We start from the raw sequence: 18,394 nt of genomic DNA, 5'->3' as shown, positions 1-18,394 counted from the left end.
TTTGGTTGGTAAGTTTTGGGGCGTTAAAAGAAAAGAAAACAGCGTCCAGAAGGTTTGCGATGCGTTGGTTGGGTCGTTCTATGTTGGTATTCCTTTTGGGCAAAAATAACGATAATGGAAGCCGTAGGCGCCATGCAAGAGGGCAAAAAGGCAAAAAGGCGTAAAGGTATGTCCAGCGAAGCAGTGAACATTTGGGGTAGTCTCGCAGCGTTGATTCTGTCGACAACGAGCTGGGTGTCTCAAGGTCTTCCATTTTTATGACTGGCTCTTACCCAGTCCAAGGTTCAGCCAACTCATGTCTGTGTTGATCGGCTGTGACTGGGAGTGACGATGGGCTCCAGCTCCAGCTTGTTGTGATTGTGCCGCTGGCTTGGCGCTTTCTCTCCTGTTGTTGCTGCGCTCCTCGAGGTAGTTGGCGCCCGGGAAGACGGTCACGGTACTATCGCGGTCTTGGGCAGGCTGCGCTGCAGGCATCTTGGGCGAAGCCCATTCTGCAGACGGGCCGGCGGCATGGCTGAGCTTGATCTTGGGTGGCCTGTAGTTCGTGCCAGCTCCTGGAAAGAAGCCTGCTCCTCCTTTCCCTCGTGAGGGTCTTCTGCTACGCCCGTCATTTACGCTCTCGGTGTACACGCTGCTCGTTGCTCGATCTCCACTCATGGGCGTCCAGGGTGTGTGACCAGACTCGTTGTAGAACTGACTTGACAGTGTGCTACTCAGGGTTGACCTGGCGCCGAAGGAGTCGATGCTGGTGGCCTGCGATTTTCGCGCAGGGTCAACAATGACACCTCGTTGACCGTCCTGTACGTCGAAACTGCTTCCCCTTCTCGCGAAATCTTCCCGTGAATCGAAGAAGGCCGGCGAGCCTTGTGCAACGTGCGATAGCCGCTGTCCGTCCACGGTCTTGCTGAAGTCCACATCGAGGGGCGGCACAAGCGCAGATGACGGTATTCGTGATTCTGAAGAAGCATCACGATCTTGTGAGTACTCAGAACCAACGCTCGTCGTGTTTGGCTTGTTGTTGGCGTAAGCTGAAGGTAGGTGAGACAGCCCGTTAGGCCCAGTAGGTGCGCTCGTGGCAAAGTATTTCGACCAGCCAGAGCTCCTCTTCCTCCCGTCCCTCGTCTCTCTGTCAAGCGCAGCTCCCGGTATGGCGAGGTTTGAGGCTTTGGCCGCGGCAATCTTATCACCTATATCCATCATCTCGTGGTTCTCGGTCGGAACGACATTACCGTTCTTGTCCTTAACAAGGTGCGTCGTACTTTCGAAGCTGTCCTTGGCTCCATGGCCGATATTTCGATTGCCGATCTTACCAGCAATGATAGCCAGGGAACTGTGCGAGTTGTTCTGCTGGTTGTATCGAGCTGCGCTCGGCGGCGCTAGTTCTGAACTTGATATTCCAGCCTCCTTCATGAACGATGCTCCTCGGTCCTGGAAACTCATGCGGTCGCCTTGGCCGTCGCCGTCCTTCTCCTCAACACCACCGCCATTCTTCTTCCTCGCTTGTAGCTTGCGCCATCGAAGGTATAGCAGCACCAGGATAAATATAGCGGCAATACCACAGAGAACTCCCAAGGTAATGCCAAGCGTCCTCATGGTTCTATCATGAGACGATTCGCCACTCCCAGATCCAGCAGCTGCAGTCGTCGATGATGATGGCACCGATTCCGTTGGAGTGGGTTTGCTCGTTGCACTTGAACTCGGCTGCAAGGGTTGTTGTACGTCGCGGTTGAAGAACTTGCCGGCATCAACCCAGGAGTTGTCTTTCTCGTCGTACATGGCGAGGGGATTATCTTCATTCCCTCCTGCCATTACCACCAATCCGTCTGAATTCCGTGTAAGTGAGCAGTCGGTTCGTGTGGAGGTCGGCGCATTGGTGTCGTTGTATGACGGCCAGTTGTCCAGGGTAAGGTCTCGTTTGCGTTTTCTCGAAGACGAAGATGACTCGCTGCCAACAGTCTGTCCAGTTGATGCAGGTTGGCCCCCTGCACCGAGAAGAACGATGCCTTGCGCTGTATTGGGCGAGACATTGAGATCGTAGACTTGTAGAACTTTGCTGCCATCTGTTCCATCAACGATTATAGCTCGCGCTGCTGGATCCAAAGGCTGAGACAGGTCTGTGCTATGCTGTTTCCAGCCATTGTCAGGGCTAAACAGCCAAACTGCAGTATTCGTCTCCTGTCCTCCTACCATGACCGCATGGCTGCTATTCCAAGGTTGTAATATCGGGTTGCTGGCGGGCGGTGCGTATGAAATGAACGATTGGATGTTGTAAGGCGGTTCCGTGGCAATTAGAAACGTTTGTGATGATAGAAGCGATGGAGCATTCGTCTGTGAGCCAGCGTAGACCAGTATCGAGTGCGAGTCCTTGAGATACACCGCGCTGTGGTTTGTCCGCGTTTGCAGCACATCTGCGGCCACAGGTGAAAGTGTTTCCCATGTCTTGTTGCCAAAGGAGTATCTTTGCAGTCCAGGGTATTCTCCATCGTCAGTATCTCCTCCAATTACGTAGAGCGCTGAACTCGACTCGTCTCCATCTGGTACGACTTTTACGCACGCGGGTCCAGATACTGGTTGCCCGCTCTCCTCCTCCGACCAAGTTGCATTCTCCTTGATGTGCAGCGATTGAAAGGCGTCCGAATCGAAGGTGTACAGGATATCATCGTTGATGGCCGCGCAATGTCCCGATACTGCCTTGGACGGCGTGGGGACAGACATATGGGCGCCGGCGCCGAGTCGCGCGGGAGCTCAGCGCCGAGTGGTGAGCGGAAACGACGTGTCGCGGTGTGTGGGTGGGTGAAGATGCTTGAGTCGCCGGGCTCAGCTGGAAGATCGGTCGCTAAGCATGTGGTCGCCAGCGATAGGAAAGGTGTCGTTCTCCAGGACACTCGGTTGGAAGGGGCGGTCAGGCCAGCGACGGTAGCAGTGGAAGTTGGGCGTTCTTTCTGTGCAGCGATACACCACGTGCAAGGCGTTCAGATCCGAGCTCTTCCTCCTTTCCCTTGCAATGTAGTGGCTCTGTAGCGGTACCGGGGTGGTTGTATATTCCAGAAAAGGTCCGCACGGGAATCGGTCGTCGAATGCAGGGTCGGTCGAAAACAGACGGGGAAGGCAGAAACGAAGGTCGTGGGTGGGTGGTTGTCAGAGCGAGCGGAAGGCGTCCTGGGACTGCAGCGAAAGGGTCTCGGGCGTGATAGACAGGCGGCCAGAGGGTGCGTCGCCGGGGGATGAAACGCGCGTTGAGTCGACAGCCAGGATCGACGAGAAACAGCACTCCAGAGTGTGGAAGAAACGAGCGACGTGGGGTGGGTGGTGAGGTGGTGAGCGAGCGACTCCGGGCCAGCAATGGGGAGAGAGGAGGAACACGGCCGACTGCACTGCGGCTCTGCAGCACGCGCAGCAAGGTGGATGGACGAGGAGAGGAAGCCAAATCGAGCACGGCAGCACGCAAGCAATGCAGGCTACGGACGAGGAGTTGGGCCCCTGCTGTGAGGCTGCGCCGCGGCGGACAACGTCTCGCAGTGCCAGACAGCAGCAGTGCACCAGAGAAAGGGGCAAGGCACTACACCAGACTACTCGTCGGCCGCCCGACGCTTCTCCCGCGCCTTCTAGCGAGCCTCACGACGCTGTGCTCGCTCCCGTTGCTGGCCGTTGCCGTCTGTCGTCAATCCTCCTCTGCCAAATTATGCCATTCTGCGTCTTATTATTAGCACCGCGAACAACGCTGCTGTTGCTTCCTCCTCCGCGTGGCTGCCCATCCCAGCATCCGCGTGTTGGCCAAGGCTGTTGTATCTACACGACCCGGAACGAGTCCTCCCTCAACGACCTCTCCAATACGACCTTGTCCGGTGCCACCGCCCGTATCCTCACCGCGAGCACAGCGCCGACGCGCATCCCCAGGAGCTGTGAGGTCGAAATGCGTCCTGCAGCGCGGGAGCTACGCGAACACCTGCAGCCCCATTTCTCCGATCATCCTGGGCTAGCGGTCGTGATGAAACGAACTAGTGCCTCCGCCGGCTCTGCCCCAAAGTCAGGTACCGAACACGGACGCTTGACTCGAGCCATTCACGTCGAAATTAATCGCATTTTGATGGGTCGCTCACCTGCCTGGCTGCGTGGTTGGGCATCTGTCCTTCACCATCGGATGCAGTCGACGATTCAGATTTCACACATGAATCGCACTGCAACATGATGACAGCTACGTCAAAACCGTCCGTCGTCGCGAAAATACACGCTCTTCTCCAACCGCGGCCGCCGAAGAGGTCGCCTTTGAATTTTGACTTTTCCTCGCGCTGGCCAACCAGCGCGTAGCATCTACCTTTTCTCTATCACACAACGCCGCGTGCTGCTGTGAGCCTCCACTGTTCATATACATAAAAGTCCTCTGTGGCTCATCTATCTTGCAACTGATACTCCAGTCCGACCAGTGGCTTCGTGCGACTTGGCGCCCACCAAAGATTGCTCCGACTGGCAAGTCTTACTGTTTGACCCCAAGCATCAGAAGTACAAGGCATCGCAGGCCGTCATATGAGTATTGACCGTCTCGTTGACGCTTCGACCCAGGCGCTACGTTGGCACCGAGTTTGTGACCTCGACGAATGCCTCCCATTGTCGGAGCGCCTCGCCGCTCTTCACGCACCAAATGGCTCTGCGAAGGCCTTCCTTCCAGCGCAGACCGCCTGGACCTCTCTCTTGAACAACCTTGCCATCGTCGCCGTGGCCCATACTGCTCTCGTCAACTTCGCAGATGCCGCTGACTGTGATTAAAGCCGCCGTGTTCAGCAGTACGAAATGAAGGACTGGATCGTCATCCGGTCTCTCATTTCGAAGAATCTGCATGAGGATCTCTGCGTTCTCGGCTGGGCCTTTGCCGCCGTGCACTTCATCCAGTGTGTGCCGCGGCAGGCCAAAGTCCTCGGGAGAGAGGGTGAACTTCGTGATCTCGACTGGCTTCGATCCTTCTCCGTGAGTTGCATGCGTTTCGTGAATGTACCAGCAGTGGGTCATTCCCGCGCAAGAGATCTCGTCCAGGTTCTCGTCTCCGCATACAATCAGTGCCTTTTTGGACCCGCTGAGACGAAGCGCATCGGCAAAGTTCTGCCCAATGTCTTTCCTCGCAACACCAAGGATGCGGCATTCCACAAGACCAGAGTCATGCACAGGGTTTGCCAGCGGTCCTAGCAAGTTAAAGATCGTTCGGACGGGGACCTCTCGTCGGACGCTGGCGCTGTGTTTCATTCCTGGATGCCATTCCCGTGCATATAAGAAGGCGTAGTTCGACTTCTCGTAGATCTGAGGCAAATTCGCAGCGGTAGTAGCAGCTATGATGGGTGGCTTTGGAGCGTGCTGTAACAAATCCGCGGATCCTGAGAGGGAAGTCGAAGAGTTGTTGCCGTGTTTGGCCATCATGAGCAGAGCCGATGCAATGATTGATGAGGTTGTAGAAACGTTGAATGTGTTATGTCCGTCACCGCCAGTTCCTACAATATCGCACTGCATCCTCGTTAGCAACAGAATCTAGCGAGCCATTGACTTGGAAGCAGAGTACCAAATTGCCAGCATATCGCCCCTCAGGCTTCCGCCTCTGCTTCAACACATTCTCCAAAGCCGTCTCGTCAATCTGCGCAGCAGCATCTCTCATCGACAAGGCACAAGCAGCCAGAACCTCCGCTTGATGATCCAAATTCGTCGTGTGAAGTGCCCACAGTAAGACTCCGAATTGGACTGGCGAGAGACTGTTGGTGAATATGAGAGCGACTGCTGCAGCAATCTCATTCGCACTGACTTTCCTCGCCGCCTCCAATGTTGAAAGTCTTTTGAGGAGATTTGATATTGAAACGTAGCCCACTTTGCTGTCCGTCATTGTTGCGGCAATTGATCGCGAATGGAGCAGAAAATGACAGAGAGTGTTGTGCAAGGCTGGATTTGTTTGATAGTTGCGGAGGGGAGTGAGATTGTGGGTTTGTAGGAGCAAACATGTGCGGGCAGTGAATGACTGGGCTGACCCTAGTCGGGATGGTTCCAGAAAACATGGGCGAGATTTGGGTGCGGAAAGGCAAACGGCAACGCCCAGCCCTGCACTTCACCTTCAACCACCATCGCAACACCTCGCATCGACATCAGGACCATCCATTGAAGAGAAAGACGCGCATTGATTCGAGAAAGAAGCTGCGCTCTTTCTGCTGGTAGCAGTCTGGTGCAATCCTCGACTCACGCGACACGAAATCGGACACAATGCCTCCACGGATACACCTCCAACCCCAGCAGCTACGGCCATCTTCATCAACACAATACGTCTGCCGACAATGCAGAAATGCATCAGTAGCATCGGCGACCACACCAGCACCTCCCATCGAGCAGACAATCCATGCCGCTGCACCAATCGCGAGATATCCTCCAACCCAGCCGCCATCGTACAAATCTCCTGAGTTCCGCAAAACACAACTTCACCGACAGTACCAGTCATTGCTGCGGTCAACGCAACTAATGCTCGTCTTCCAACACAACAACTTGAAGTCTACAGAGTGGATGGGCATCAGGAGAGAATTGGCTACGGCGCTGAGGAAGGTTGATGAAGAGCTCGCGAAGAATGGCGATCAGGACTCTTTGAGCAGTGATGTGAAGCTACAAGTGGTACAGACGGGCATATTTGTATCGGCCTTGAAGGTCGTGGAGTTTTGGGATCCCAAGTTCGAGCCGAAAATACCTGAGCAGGACCCAACCGACCCCAAGACTGCCAGCTCGGCGGTCATCCCAAACACGAAGCCCAGCAAACACGATAAGATGATTCAGCATGGGCTGTCGAAGAAGGCACACGCGATAGCTGTGCACAGGGCCAAATACATGAGGCATGGCTTGGAGCCTCTCCTTTCAGGACCCCTTGCACTTTTGACACTACCCACCGTATCACCGCAGCACCTCAAGGCAGCCTTGTCCATTCTTTCTCCATCAAAAGACTTCCCAGCACCGAAGCGGAAAACGAACCCTGGCTATCACGAGCCTGCGGTCCAGAACGGAATTCAGAAGTTGATGTTGCTTGGTGCTAGGGTTGAGGGCAAGGCTTTCGATATGGAGGGAGCCAAATGGGTCGGAAGTATTGAAGGCGGCTTGGACGGTCTACGCGGGCAGATGGTGGCCATGCTCCAGAGTGTGGGAGCTGGCATTACCAACACGCTGGAGGCTGCCTCGAAGAGTCTGTACTTGACGGTGGAGGGGAGGCGAACGATGCTGGAGGATGAGGAGAAGGGAATTCCAGAGGAGAAGGGAGAGTCAGAAACGAAGACCGAGGGCTCTTGAATAGCTCCATCATATCCTGTATAGATATTGTACAAACCTACATAGCACAACTCGCCCGTCAACTTTGTCAGTGAATGTCTCAAAATAAGTGCTCTCGGCTTTTGTCTACCGAAAGCAGCTAAGCCACATGATGCCGAGCGTGACCGCCCTCCCTTCCTTCCCACCTCTTCCGCACACGTTTGACATCCCTTTGCGTAAACCAAGGTCTGCGCCTTTCACTCGCTCGGGCGCACCTTTCCCTCCACCAGCACCATGGACTCCACCACCCACAACGACACCACCAACCCCTTCGAGGACCCGGCTGGATCCGAGGCCTCGCTCGACATCTCAGCCGTGCTGAACGTCGACCGCAACGCAACTCTCACCCTAGGCACCGACTCGCTCATCGTCCTGGACGAAGGCCTACGACATCGCCGAGCGGCCTCGAACTGCTGCGGCCTACTACCACAACTCTCCAAAACCACCCGAGCGATCCCGTTCCACAACGTCCTCTGGGCCGAGCTCAGCAGCTTCGATGTCACGGTGCATTACGCGCAGCCCGTGGGCCGGAAAGGCAAGGGCTGTCGCGTGGGGTATATCAACTATAATGTGACGGACAAGAGCATGCACACGCACGCGAAGCAGTGGGTGGACAAGCTGATGGAGCGCGCGTACCCGCCGAGCATCAAGAGGAAGAGAAGGATAAAAGTGTTGATCAATCCTTTCGGTGGGCAGGGGAATGCGCAGAAGTTGTGGACGAGGGAGGTGGAGCCTATTTTTGCCGCGGCACATTGTGAGATTGAGGTGGAGAGGACGACGTATCGCGGGCACGCTATTGAGATTGCTGAGAAGCTGGATATTGAGGCTTTCGATATGGTGGCGTGCGCTTCGGGGGATGGACTGCCTCATGAGGTGTTCAACGGGCTGGCGAAACGGCAGGATGCTAGACGTACGCTGAGGAAGATTGCGGTTTGTCAGATTCCTTGCGGGAGTGGGAATGCTATGAGCTTGAATATGCACGGGACCGATTCGCCTTCGTTGGCAGCTGTGGAGATGGTGAAGGGATTGAGGACACCTTTGGATCTGGCGGCTATTACCCAAGGCGACAAGCAGTATTACAGCTTTCTTTCGCAGGCAGTCGGTATCATCGCCGAGACGGATCTGGGTACGGAATCGCTACGATGGATGGGACCTCTACGATTCACTTGGGGAATTTTGGTCAGGATGCTGGGGAAGACCATCTATCCTGCTGAGGTTTCGATGGTGGTAGAGACCGAGGACAAGCGGGCGATTAGGGAGTCATACAGACATGCTCGAGAAGAGCACGACGCGCGAAAGTCCAAGCAGCTAGATCGAGAAGACGCAGATTACAACCTACCGGAAGGTCAAGACTCGCAGCTTCCAACCCTGAAATACGGCACAGTTGGAGAACCTCTAGGTCCCGACTTCATCACCCAGGACATGCCCACCCTAGGCAACTTCTACGTCGGCAACATGTGCTACATGTCCCCCGACACACCCTTCTTCGTAGCCGCCCTCCCTTCCGACGGCCAACTCGACATGATCACAGTCCCCGGAGACTGTTCGAGAACCACGGCATTACGCATGATCGGCACCGTCGAGCAAGGCGGCATCATGAACTTCGACGTCGTCTCGTACCGCAAAGTCCTGGCTTACAGAATCACGCCACGATCAAACCCGACGCCCAAGAGCCGGCGACTTCGGGCGAAGATCGGACAGTGGTTGGGCGGTGCGGGCGGTCAGAAGGAAGGGTTGATCGCTATCGATGGCGAGAAGGTGCCTTTTGAGCCTTTTCAGGTCGAGGTGATGTCTGGACTGGGGATGACGCTCAGCAAAAGCGGAGGCGTGTATGAGTTTGAAGGGCCCAAGGCACCTTGAAGGAGAGGAAGAAAACAAAAGGCGGTGCGGTTTTCCGACGATCGGAATAGGTGGGGACCAGGTTGGTGGGTTTTTTCTTTGATTGATGAAGGCGTTTTAGGATCTTGGAAGGGGGGGGGCATTAGAAGGGACGATACCCAATGATTTTTTTCATTTTTCTGTTTCTGCTTTCTGTGTTAATTGGCAATCTGGGAAGGGAAGAGAAAAGTGTATAGTGTCTTTTTGGATGTATTATTGGATAAAAGAAAAGGGGAATGGGGAGACCTTCATTTTGGAATGTTCAGATGAATTTCATTCTGAGAAGAGTGGGCATACTATCTGTCAGATCTCTGGGAGGTCTTACTTGGTCTTTGTGACGCTGTCATCAGCCTCGCTGGTTGGTGAGGATGGAGATTGGCGATCGTCTTCTTCGTCTCCTTCCTCTTCCTCCTCTTCCCACTCTTCCTCTTCACTCTCGTCCTCCTCCTCCTCCTCATCCTCATCCTCCTCATCGTCATCAGGCAAAGGAAACAACGCAGCATCCATCTCCTCGTCTACCTCAGAACTCCACTCCGTCTCCACCGCCGCCACCAAAGTATCTTCATAAGGATCAAACACTCCCTCTTCCTCCTCCTCCTCCTCTTCATCACTCCCCTCCCCATCAATACCATCTGCCAAACCCTCCCTCTCCCCATCCCCCAACACCAAACCCGCCATCCCTTCTTCAATCTCCCTCCCCAGCCCCACCCTAACATCCAACTCCCGCATCCCCCTCATCAACTCCTCGACCTCAAAATCTTCTTTCAACTCGAGCAGCTCATCCATCTGCGTGTCGACGATACGCTGGAGGGAAGAGGAGCTAAGAGTGGACAGGGGAGTTTTGAGCGTGGCGAGGTGGTGGAGGATGTGTTTCGTCGCTAGGCGGACGAAGTTTGAAGGGGGGAACGAGGGCGTTGGTTTGTGAGGATGGAGATGGGGAGGTCGAGAGGGTTTGTAGATTCGACCGGAGGAGGGTTTGTGGGCGAGGGAGTTGTGATTGTGAGGTGGTTTTGTTGGGGGGGGGGGGGGTTGGATGGGGTTGTGGAGAGAGAGAGGATGAAGGAGAGTTGAAAGGAGGGTCGTATGTGACTTGCCCACGGGAGTGTGACTTGAGACTAAAGAGACAAAGACGTTGTATTTAGGTGAATGGGAATGGGGAATAAAGGACTACTGACAGAAGTGCATTCATCCAAAGGAGAGTGGGCTGAACGGAGAGGTAGAGAGCAACTCAGTTCAATTGAATCAAACGGCAGTGCTGAAGTCGCACCCTCGAGTCGACATCCAGGCTCAACATTAGAAGACCCAAAATCCTGTCGAAGGGAGTGAAAGAGCGAGCCCGCGTAACAAGGCTCCTCCTTTCTCGAAAGTGCGTGTAGCCACCACCCGAGAAGTACCACTCGCAACGTGGCCATTGTGTCCATCTACACAGAGAACAAGACTTAGGTGAGTGAATGCTACGAAACCCAAAAGCCAAAACGAAAATGATTCCGGAACTTCAATGAGGAGTCCGACTTACCTAATTCTCTCTCTCCCAACACCAACCCCTCCCCGTCCTCCCCATAGCAAGCCTTGCCTTCCTTAACGCTCTCGTTGATGGAATATTCATCACTCGCCCTTACCACCACCGCCCCCATAATCCTCTCTCCCCGCCCCGCCCAACACCCGCCTCCAAACCAAAGAATTGACGTATCTGAATTCCTGCCGATAGAAAAAATAATCCGTCGCCAGGAAAGCCATGGCGAAGATTGTTATCGTTGCGGGAGTGATTCCTTTGGGGCTTTTGGAGTTCATTGTTGTTGTTTGGGATTGGTCGAAAGGTTGTTAGGAGGGGGTTTGCGCTTGATGGGTTGAAGGTGCGTTTAGGATTTTGAGGGTGGAAGTTTGGAGGGTGGTATAATAAGGTGTGGGTAGTGGGATTGCTGGTTTATGTTGTACTTGGGTTGAGGATGGATGTTTTGATGATTTTGTACTGCGTGGTCAGATTGATGCGGATACGGGTACGAAAGGATGGAAGAATATAGCGCATTGAGACACGTGATGTGATCACATGCTTCTTGGCATGTGGGGGACTTCGAACGTATTTCAGGCGTTCGTGTTGCTCTGCACTGAGAACAAGGCAGAATATGACTATAGTGGCAAAAAATAGTGTGTGCGAAAGTCTAAGAAATGAGGAGAGAATAAATTGAGGACAATCGTGAAACACTTACCTTCCTACTTTCCACCAGAGCTACTGATACATTGTCCATCCTGGACCCCTAGGGTTTTGACCGTGACCCTGCTTTGACTGCCTTGTACCGTACAGCATTCGCGAACTCTGTGCCGAAGGTCTGAGACAGGGATGCAAGGTACTGGTCTTCGAGGTCTTCGAAGTCTTCGGCGTCGTTGTCTTCGGTGTTGTCGTCTTCTGGCTAGAGGTATCCGTCTCGCTCGAGCACTCGTCAGGAGCATCGCAATCTACGGCAGGACCGTCCTCGACAGTCGGTTGGCGGTGGGTGCTGCTCTTGTTGTTGGCATCACACGGTGTCTTCACTTGAGGCTTTGTTGGCTTCGGAGTCTTCACTTCGGTCTTAATCTGTTGAGAATCATTTGCAGACCGGTGAGGAGTAGCAGAATGTCCCACAGGAACCTCGACTTTGAAAGTTGAGGATCCAGCCTCGCCAACATCATCCAACAAGCTGGGAGATACCTTCACTACCTTCACCGTCTGGACTGGCACCTGAACGGAGACATCCTGCTCTTCCAATGACTTGAGACGATCTTGCCACGTCTTCTTGAGACTAGCAACCTCAGCCTCCCACTCTTTGACCGAGGCATCGCGAGCACGCAAGTCCTCCAGCAAGTGCTGCATCTTCTTCGACTCGCTAGCAAGGGAGTCAGACCATCGCTGGAGAGCAGCTTGGATCGCCACAGGATCAGTCTCGACATCCATCTTCCCGGACAGATTCGCGATTTTGGGTACAGTCTTCGTCGGCTGGAAAGTTACTGCCTTCATTGTGTTCACTGGCTGTCCCATAGCCAAGAGAAGGCTGGTATCTGCAGTTAGCTTGTCTGCGCCGTTGTCTTGCTTGAACGCGTCAGCGAAGTACTCAGCCAACAGATCGAAGTACGGACTGAACCGATCCCATGGCGAGGTGTGAGATGCGAACATGGTGTCGATCTCAAGGTACAGCCCACCGCACTGCATGCAGCATCGACGAAGTTCTGGTACTGCCATGTCAGGTCCTTCAGGATCGTCTTGTACCTTCTGGTCTGCTGCCGACGACTGAGCTTTCGATTGCGAGAATGTGGTCTGCGATAGTTGGGAGTATGCTGGAGTTTGAAGGGCCTCTTACCTACCCTGCAGTTTCGCACCCCGTTGAAAAACAACGCGGCGGGCTCTGGTGGAGTTGGTGCTGGTGCGATGTATGGCTTCTCTGGACGGTCGTTCTCGTCCTGGTAACGAGGAGGGTCCCAAACGAGGTAGTCAGAGCGCATGCTGAAAGGGAGGCGCATGATGGGCAACTGTGGCTTGAAGGCTGCTTGGCAGGTGTCTGTCGTAACGAGTGGGTGAAGTGTGGTTGGGTGTTGAAAATGCCGAAAAGATCTGAACAGTGTCTGATGCCGTCTTTCTCGCACTTATATACGTTGTGCAGTGAAACCAATGCCATTCTTGAAAACAATCCCATTGTGGGTTTCAGTCCGGTCTCTAACTTTTTGCGCTAGATTCGGCCTGCGACTCGAAGTCCTTTGTTTTGAGCTTCAGAAGGAGTCGCTTCTCCCCAAAGATTGTACCCTCGCGTTTGGCTCGATGTGAAACGTATTGAGCCATTCTGTCGCTGCGCCTGGAAGCGACTAGGCGTTCTCCTGCAGAGCTCGGACAGCATGCGAATGGTGGGGATAGCCAACTTGGAGCAGAACCACGAAGCCAGACGTCCATTTGCGAGGTGGAGACTACCTTCAGACGAGGATTTTCGTGTGAAGAAGCACAACTATTGTCCACCACAACAGGACCATCAAGGCAGCCGCCAAACCCGTAACGTCGGCGCATATGACCATCTCATACAGGAACGTGTCCACGACATCTTGTCGCCTTTGCCGGTCTCGCTTTTCTGTCAAGAATTGGACGAGGCACCAAAGCACGAGGTAGAAGAGAGCCCACAAACACATGGCCAGTGGTGATGAGAAGGGTGAGTTCGCTGGCTTTCCCACCACTATCCAGCGCCATCCGATACAAGTCGCCAAGAAGCCAGTGATTGCAGCATTGAGAGCCACAGGTCCCAAAAATGCAGCCAAGTGTACGATCGCTCGCACGACCTGAAGACAGGCGTCGTATAAACCCGCTAGGATGGTATCTACGGCTTCTTGGAGACTCTCGCGACGCGCGGCACTGCGGACGAGGTTGATGGTGGCGCCAATGATGATACAGGTTATGTAGAAAGCTTGATTCCAGGATTTGAGGTAGTAGGTGACATTCTCGCGGACATGATCAACTAGGTCAAGCTCAATGTAATCCGACGCCAGACGAAACAGCAAGATCCCAGAGTGCCAATGATAGATGCCCGTATATCCAGTGATCTGCCAAGCACATGGCAGAGACAGCAACATAGCCGCGCTGGAGAATCTCTTGTTGATCGCGAGGAGGATCCATCCAGTCGATGTCGCCAAGTAGGATGTCAGCATTGCAGGATCCAGGTAGAATGCCCCAATAAGCAGTGACAGCGCCTCAGCAGAGCCATATCCGAATAAGTCATCCTTGTAGGACTTGTTATCCTGAGTAAGCGCTGGGCCAGTACAAAAGACATGGAAGAGTGCCAGAAGACCTTGGATTTGTCGTGGGAAGTCTCCAGCCCGGTCATTTCGAACCCCATTCAGTACTCCTGGTCCTAACTGGGCAGGATTCCTGTTCAGACGTTGGAGGAAGCGACAATGAGGCTTAATCCATACGAATATTGAGGCCACCAGCACAGGCAACACGTAGGCTGGAAATGCGAAGAGGCCAAAGTCAATTGCTGGATTGCGTCGTTCGTCGGACCATTGCGTAGGCTCAGTCGTGTTGATGTGTCCCATCTGGGAGACAAATTGACGATGCGCACGAGACAGTGGCCGGGATGAAACCACTTTCTAATATGCCTTTGGAAGATCGTTCAGTGCTGCCTAATATAAGTAGTATTTGGACTGGACATTCGGTTCAGCTCCGCGGATGATGATCCTTCGCTCGATGTTCGTGTTCTACACGCATCTCGGGATGATGAATAAATGTCGTCCTCACATGCCTAGTTTATTAGAGGTCAATAAAGAACTGCCTGTACTTTTGATCACAGTTCATCAGCGCTGCGACAATATCTGCCTTTGCCAGACCGTCCACTTTTCTCACGCAAGCTGCAGTCTGACATATTGTGGCTCTGGTTGTTCGACTAGCAATCGGCCGCAGCAACTTGTCGTGACAAGACTTGGAGAATTCAGAAATTCCAAGGCGAGCCGTCGTGACAGTGGTATGCAACAGAGACTTCTGGACTTAGGGATGCCAAGAAGGAAGAGTGGATGGAGCTGCCGTGTTGAGAGAGCCATCACGATGCTTGGCGGTCGAGGTGCAAGGCGGAGCAGATGGCGGTAGTGAGCAGTGTCGCCCAAGCGCGCTCATGTACAGGACATCACACCTCGCGCGAGCCTCGGTGGCAAGCGTGCTGTGCTGTCTCAGACGAATGTCACCCTCTTCGCCACCACGTTGAGCGCTTTGGTGTCGCAAAGGAGAAGGGTAAACGCGATTCCGTCGGCGTGTGTCGAGGCTTTGCGGGCCAGTCGGTCACTCGCAGGTGGCTCAGTTGCAACAGCGCCGTTGACGATGCCGCGTCGAGGAGGCTCCGGGTTGGGGACGCGCTGCAAGGACGGTCCGCTGCTGCGCTCCTGCAGCAGAGAGTCCCAAGCGTTTGCACATGACGAGTCTTGGGTGTGTGGTCCACATTGAAACCCACCGGACAGTCCACCGGCCGGCGTGGTTACGAGCCCTTGGCGCCTGTGGGTTTGCTCAATAAAACGTGGCTTTGAGTGGTCTTGTGGCCTTCTTAGAGGCTGTGCCAGTCTCGGCGTCGATGGAAGCTCGTCGAGACACTCCCCAAGGCCAGGGAACCGCCGTTTGCCGTCCACCGTGATAGAGGGGCGGAGCAGAAGCGTAAGCTGCTGGACCTTGCGGTGCGCAAGACAAAAGCCTTCCCTTTCCTCCTCACTGTTCTCCATCAAACATCGCACTCACCGCAACCAAGCAAACAATCATCCCAAAGCAGCAACAACCGCACTTCCGAAACCGAGGACCTACGACCACCACCACCTCTCCACCATCGCCTCAAACACTCCATGGCAGCTATGACTATGCAAATGTCGCCGCCAGCTTCACCCACATCGCCTAAGAGGCGCCGATCGCCAAACCTCTCCATCGACCTCAGCGATCTCCCAGCCCTCTCGCAACCCACGCCACCAAGCAACACCCTCATCATCACCAACCTACAGGCGCTCGAGATCTTCACTGCCGCCAACTTGGAAAGCATCCAACAAGCCATCAACCAACACGCCCAGATCCACACCTTCTCGCCGCTCAAGTCCTTCCGACGAGTCATTGTTAGCTTCTACACCGTGGAGGATGCCATCGCGATCAGACAAGTGCTCGATGGCGAGACAGTTCTGGGAGACAGAGTGAGAGTATACTTCGGCACAGAGACCAAGATCCAACAAGAAGATCAACATCTTCAGGCACCGCAAAGCCAAAAGCTCTTCTTCATCTCGCCGCCACCAAGCCCACCGGTCGGCTGGGAGATGCGCAACGAGGAGCCTCCGAACAAAGAAGTGCACGCAGAGGATCTCGCGGATGCTCTTGCAAAGCTACACGCACGACCTGCCGCCGACGATGCACTGAAAGAGAGGATGGAGACCGAACATCAGCACGAATGGAAGCCATTGATCAACAGACATCGATCGGGCAGTTCCACACTGGTATATGATCCGCAGGAACAAGGCAACTCGCCTGATCTTCCCGCTATTGCTGTCGAAGATACTACGGAGAGTCCACTGCCTTTGAGCCCGATGGAGGGTGTTGAGAAGAAGTTTATGCATACGGCTCGGCCGCCTGTGGAGCTCATGGAGTCGTGAGTTTGATCGGGATGGAAAGAAAATGTTTTGGCATAGCGAGGCGTTACGGAGAAGGAAAACCCTAACATAATCCACTGGGAGGTCACCAAATTGGGAATATTGGGCCGTGAGCATAGAGTTGGCCATTGAATTGTTATCAGTCTCCGTAGAGATGTCTTTCAAAATTCGACACTTTTTCGAAAACATCTTCAATATTTCTTTCAGCTTCCAACTGGACTAAGTGGTCACTCTCTTCAAAACCGTGTCGTCTCCGCTAAGGTCACTGACACTGTAGAGAGCGAAGTTCCTTGACTCCGCGGCGTGCTTCGGAGCGCTGAGCCGGTACTTGAAACTATATAACAACTGATGGTGGCCAGGAACGGATGCGCAACCTTCGACCGCCTGCTCTTTGCAAACTGACATTACGAAGTTCGAACGTCAGTGAACACGACTGCGCATTACCACACTTCCTCTTCTTCGCCTGCAAGTACAACGAAGCCTTATCCACGATCGTCGAGCGTCGCTTACTCCCTAATGGGCAACATGGATCCCCCAATCATCAACTTGGAAGAACACTTCTGCTACTCAGAAGAATGCATGCGCATGGGAGATCCTGCAAGCCCGTATATCGACCTCAGCACTTACCTCCCGGGCATCAAGGAGTCCTTACTGGACGTGGGACCCATCCGAATTGAAGCCATGAACAAGATCAACTGTACCTACCAAGTCATCTCCCACGCACCACTGAACCACAATCTCAACGCAGCGCAATGCCGAGCCGCAAACGACAAACTAGCAGCTCACGTACGAGCCCGACCTTCTCGATTCGCAGGTTTCGCCGTCCTCCTCGTTGCCGAACCACAGGAATGCGCCACAGAACTCAGACGTTGCATCGAACAGCTCGGCTTCGTCGGCGCCCTGATCGATTCTCACACCCACACGGGCACCTACTACGACGGCGAAGCATATCACGCAATGTTCGCCACCGCGCAAGACCTCGACGTCCCAATCTACCTCCACCCAACCTACCCCAGCGACGCCGAGGCCATCTCCCAGTTCCAGGGAAACTACGAGCACCTGAAGTCCTCCATGATCGGCACCAGCGCCTTTGGCTGGCACGCCGACGTCGCGCTGCATGTCATCCGGCTCTTTGCGTCGGGGCTCTTCGATCAATACCCGCGCGTCAAAATCATTCTGGGCCACATGGGCGAGACGATCCCCTTCATGCTGGGCCGGATCGAGAATAACTGTTCCTTTTGGGCGATGGAGCGGTCGTTTCGGACCGTCTATGAGGAGAATATCTGGATTACGACGACGGGTAATTGGAGTCTTGATCCGATGTATTGTATTCTTCGAAATACTTCGATCGAGCATATTATGGTTAGTGCTGATTATCCTTTTAATGATGGGCGGAGTTCGAGGAATTTTATCGAGGAGTTGAAGGAGTCTGGGCTGGTTAGTCGAGAGCAGCTTGAGAAGATTGCGTTTCGTAATGCGGAGAGACTGTTGAAGTTGACGGATCGACACAGTCGTCCGCAGGAAACTACATGAACTTCCTAAGACTCATGAGAATCGACTACTGCACGGTCTGTGGCGGCTACGCAATCATAAGCCCTGCCAATTTCGTTTGATCTGGACGCATGTGGGATAGACGTAGATGGAGTCGCCGCAATAATGTCACGCTTCACAACTGCCAGTTTTCTACCAGGTGAGTGAGTGGGCGTGATGGAGGAGGTCGAATTAAGGTTTGCGTATGATGGATTCGGGCCCGCTGGCAACAATGTGCAACGGATGTGACTTCCGGCGAGACTCGCTGCCAGGAACAAGATCCCGTGAACACAGTAGTCGACTGGACGCGAACTGCCAGTCGTCATCCACTCGGCAAGAATACCAAATAGTGGAAGGACTGATAGAATCCACCTGCAAAGAAGGAAGGGAAGTTGAGATTGCGCCAAGCCTGAGCCGTTATCGATAAAGCCACACGTGACTGAAGCTAGCCCGACAATAGAGTCATCTTTTTTGTCCCCGCCATTGGACTTGTGTGATATCCCATTGACTCACCAACTCTTCTTATAACAGCCTTCTTCCCCAATCCTCTCGACCTCGA

General features: G+C 54.0%; 10 protein-coding genes across 10 annotated transcripts; 5 read left to right on the top strand and 5 right to left on the bottom strand.

Moving 5' to 3' along the window:
- Positions 1–255: 255 nt before the first annotated feature.
- M409DRAFT_62764 (uncharacterized protein) lies at positions 256–2,715 on the bottom strand (the record flags this gene model as incomplete). The annotated part of the gene is made up of 1 exon (XM_033815306.1): positions 256–2,715. One exon carries the CDS (start codon positions 2,713–2,715, stop codon positions 256–258), a length of 2,460 nt encoding a protein of 819 aa, XP_033674067.1.
- Positions 2,716–3,451: 736 nt separating this feature from the next.
- Positions 3,452–4,189, top strand: M409DRAFT_49659 (uncharacterized protein; the record flags this gene model as incomplete). The annotated part of the gene is made up of 1 exon (XM_033811302.1): positions 3,452–4,189. One exon carries the CDS (start codon positions 3,452–3,454, stop codon positions 4,187–4,189), a length of 738 nt encoding a protein of 245 aa, XP_033674066.1.
- A 374-nt stretch (positions 4,190–4,563) lies between these two features.
- Positions 4,564–5,860, bottom strand: M409DRAFT_17122 (uncharacterized protein; the record flags this gene model as incomplete). The annotated part of the gene is made up of 2 exons (XM_033803917.1): positions 4,564–5,490; positions 5,546–5,860. 2 exons carry the CDS (start codon positions 5,858–5,860, stop codon positions 4,564–4,566), a joined length of 1,242 nt encoding a protein of 413 aa, XP_033674065.1.
- Positions 5,861–6,231: 371 nt separating this feature from the next.
- Positions 6,232–7,293, top strand: M409DRAFT_17121 (uncharacterized protein; the record flags this gene model as incomplete). The annotated part of the gene is made up of 1 exon (XM_033803916.1): positions 6,232–7,293. The coding sequence occupies one exon, from the start codon at positions 6,232–6,234 to the stop codon at positions 7,291–7,293; it is 1,062 nt and encodes a 353-aa protein (XP_033674064.1).
- A 252-nt stretch (positions 7,294–7,545) lies between these two features.
- On the top strand, positions 7,546–9,171 carry M409DRAFT_49656 (uncharacterized protein; the record flags this gene model as incomplete). The annotated part of the gene is made up of 1 exon (XM_033811301.1): positions 7,546–9,171. One exon carries the CDS (start codon positions 7,546–7,548, stop codon positions 9,169–9,171), a length of 1,626 nt encoding a protein of 541 aa, XP_033674063.1.
- A 339-nt stretch (positions 9,172–9,510) lies between these two features.
- On the bottom strand, positions 9,511–10,823 carry M409DRAFT_49655 (uncharacterized protein; the record flags this gene model as incomplete). The annotated part of the gene is made up of 2 exons (XM_033811300.1): positions 9,511–10,304; positions 10,706–10,823. 2 exons carry the CDS (start codon positions 10,821–10,823, stop codon positions 9,511–9,513), a joined length of 912 nt encoding a protein of 303 aa, XP_033674062.1.
- Positions 10,824–11,416: 593 nt separating this feature from the next.
- Positions 11,417–12,681, bottom strand: M409DRAFT_49654 (uncharacterized protein; the record flags this gene model as incomplete). Its single annotated transcript, XM_033811299.1, has 2 exons — positions 11,417–12,478; positions 12,526–12,681. The coding sequence occupies 2 exons, from the start codon at positions 12,679–12,681 to the stop codon at positions 11,417–11,419; spliced, it is 1,218 nt and encodes a 405-aa protein (XP_033674061.1).
- Positions 12,682–13,125: 444 nt separating this feature from the next.
- M409DRAFT_49653 (uncharacterized protein) lies at positions 13,126–14,235 on the bottom strand (the record flags this gene model as incomplete). The annotated part of the gene is made up of 1 exon (XM_033811298.1): positions 13,126–14,235. The coding sequence occupies one exon, from the start codon at positions 14,233–14,235 to the stop codon at positions 13,126–13,128; it is 1,110 nt and encodes a 369-aa protein (XP_033674060.1).
- Positions 14,236–15,519: 1,284 nt separating this feature from the next.
- M409DRAFT_17116 (uncharacterized protein) lies at positions 15,520–16,308 on the top strand (the record flags this gene model as incomplete). The annotated part of the gene is made up of 1 exon (XM_033803915.1): positions 15,520–16,308. The coding sequence occupies one exon, from the start codon at positions 15,520–15,522 to the stop codon at positions 16,306–16,308; it is 789 nt and encodes a 262-aa protein (XP_033674059.1).
- Positions 16,309–16,830: 522 nt separating this feature from the next.
- On the top strand, positions 16,831–17,838 carry M409DRAFT_17115 (uncharacterized protein; the record flags this gene model as incomplete). Its single annotated transcript, XM_033803914.1, has 1 exon — positions 16,831–17,838. The coding sequence occupies one exon, from the start codon at positions 16,831–16,833 to the stop codon at positions 17,836–17,838; it is 1,008 nt and encodes a 335-aa protein (XP_033674058.1).
- Between the last annotated feature and the right edge of the window lie 556 nt (positions 17,839–18,394).

The sequence above is a fragment of the Zasmidium cellare genome (genome assembly GCF_010093935.1).
Source record: "Zasmidium cellare ATCC 36951 unplaced genomic scaffold M409scaffold_2, whole genome shotgun sequence".
NCBI classification, from domain to species: Eukaryota; Fungi; Ascomycota; class Dothideomycetes; order Mycosphaerellales; family Mycosphaerellaceae; genus Zasmidium; species Zasmidium cellare.
The sequence above is the reverse complement of the archived record's forward strand: the minus strand, read 5'-3'. Positions and strand labels throughout refer to the sequence as shown.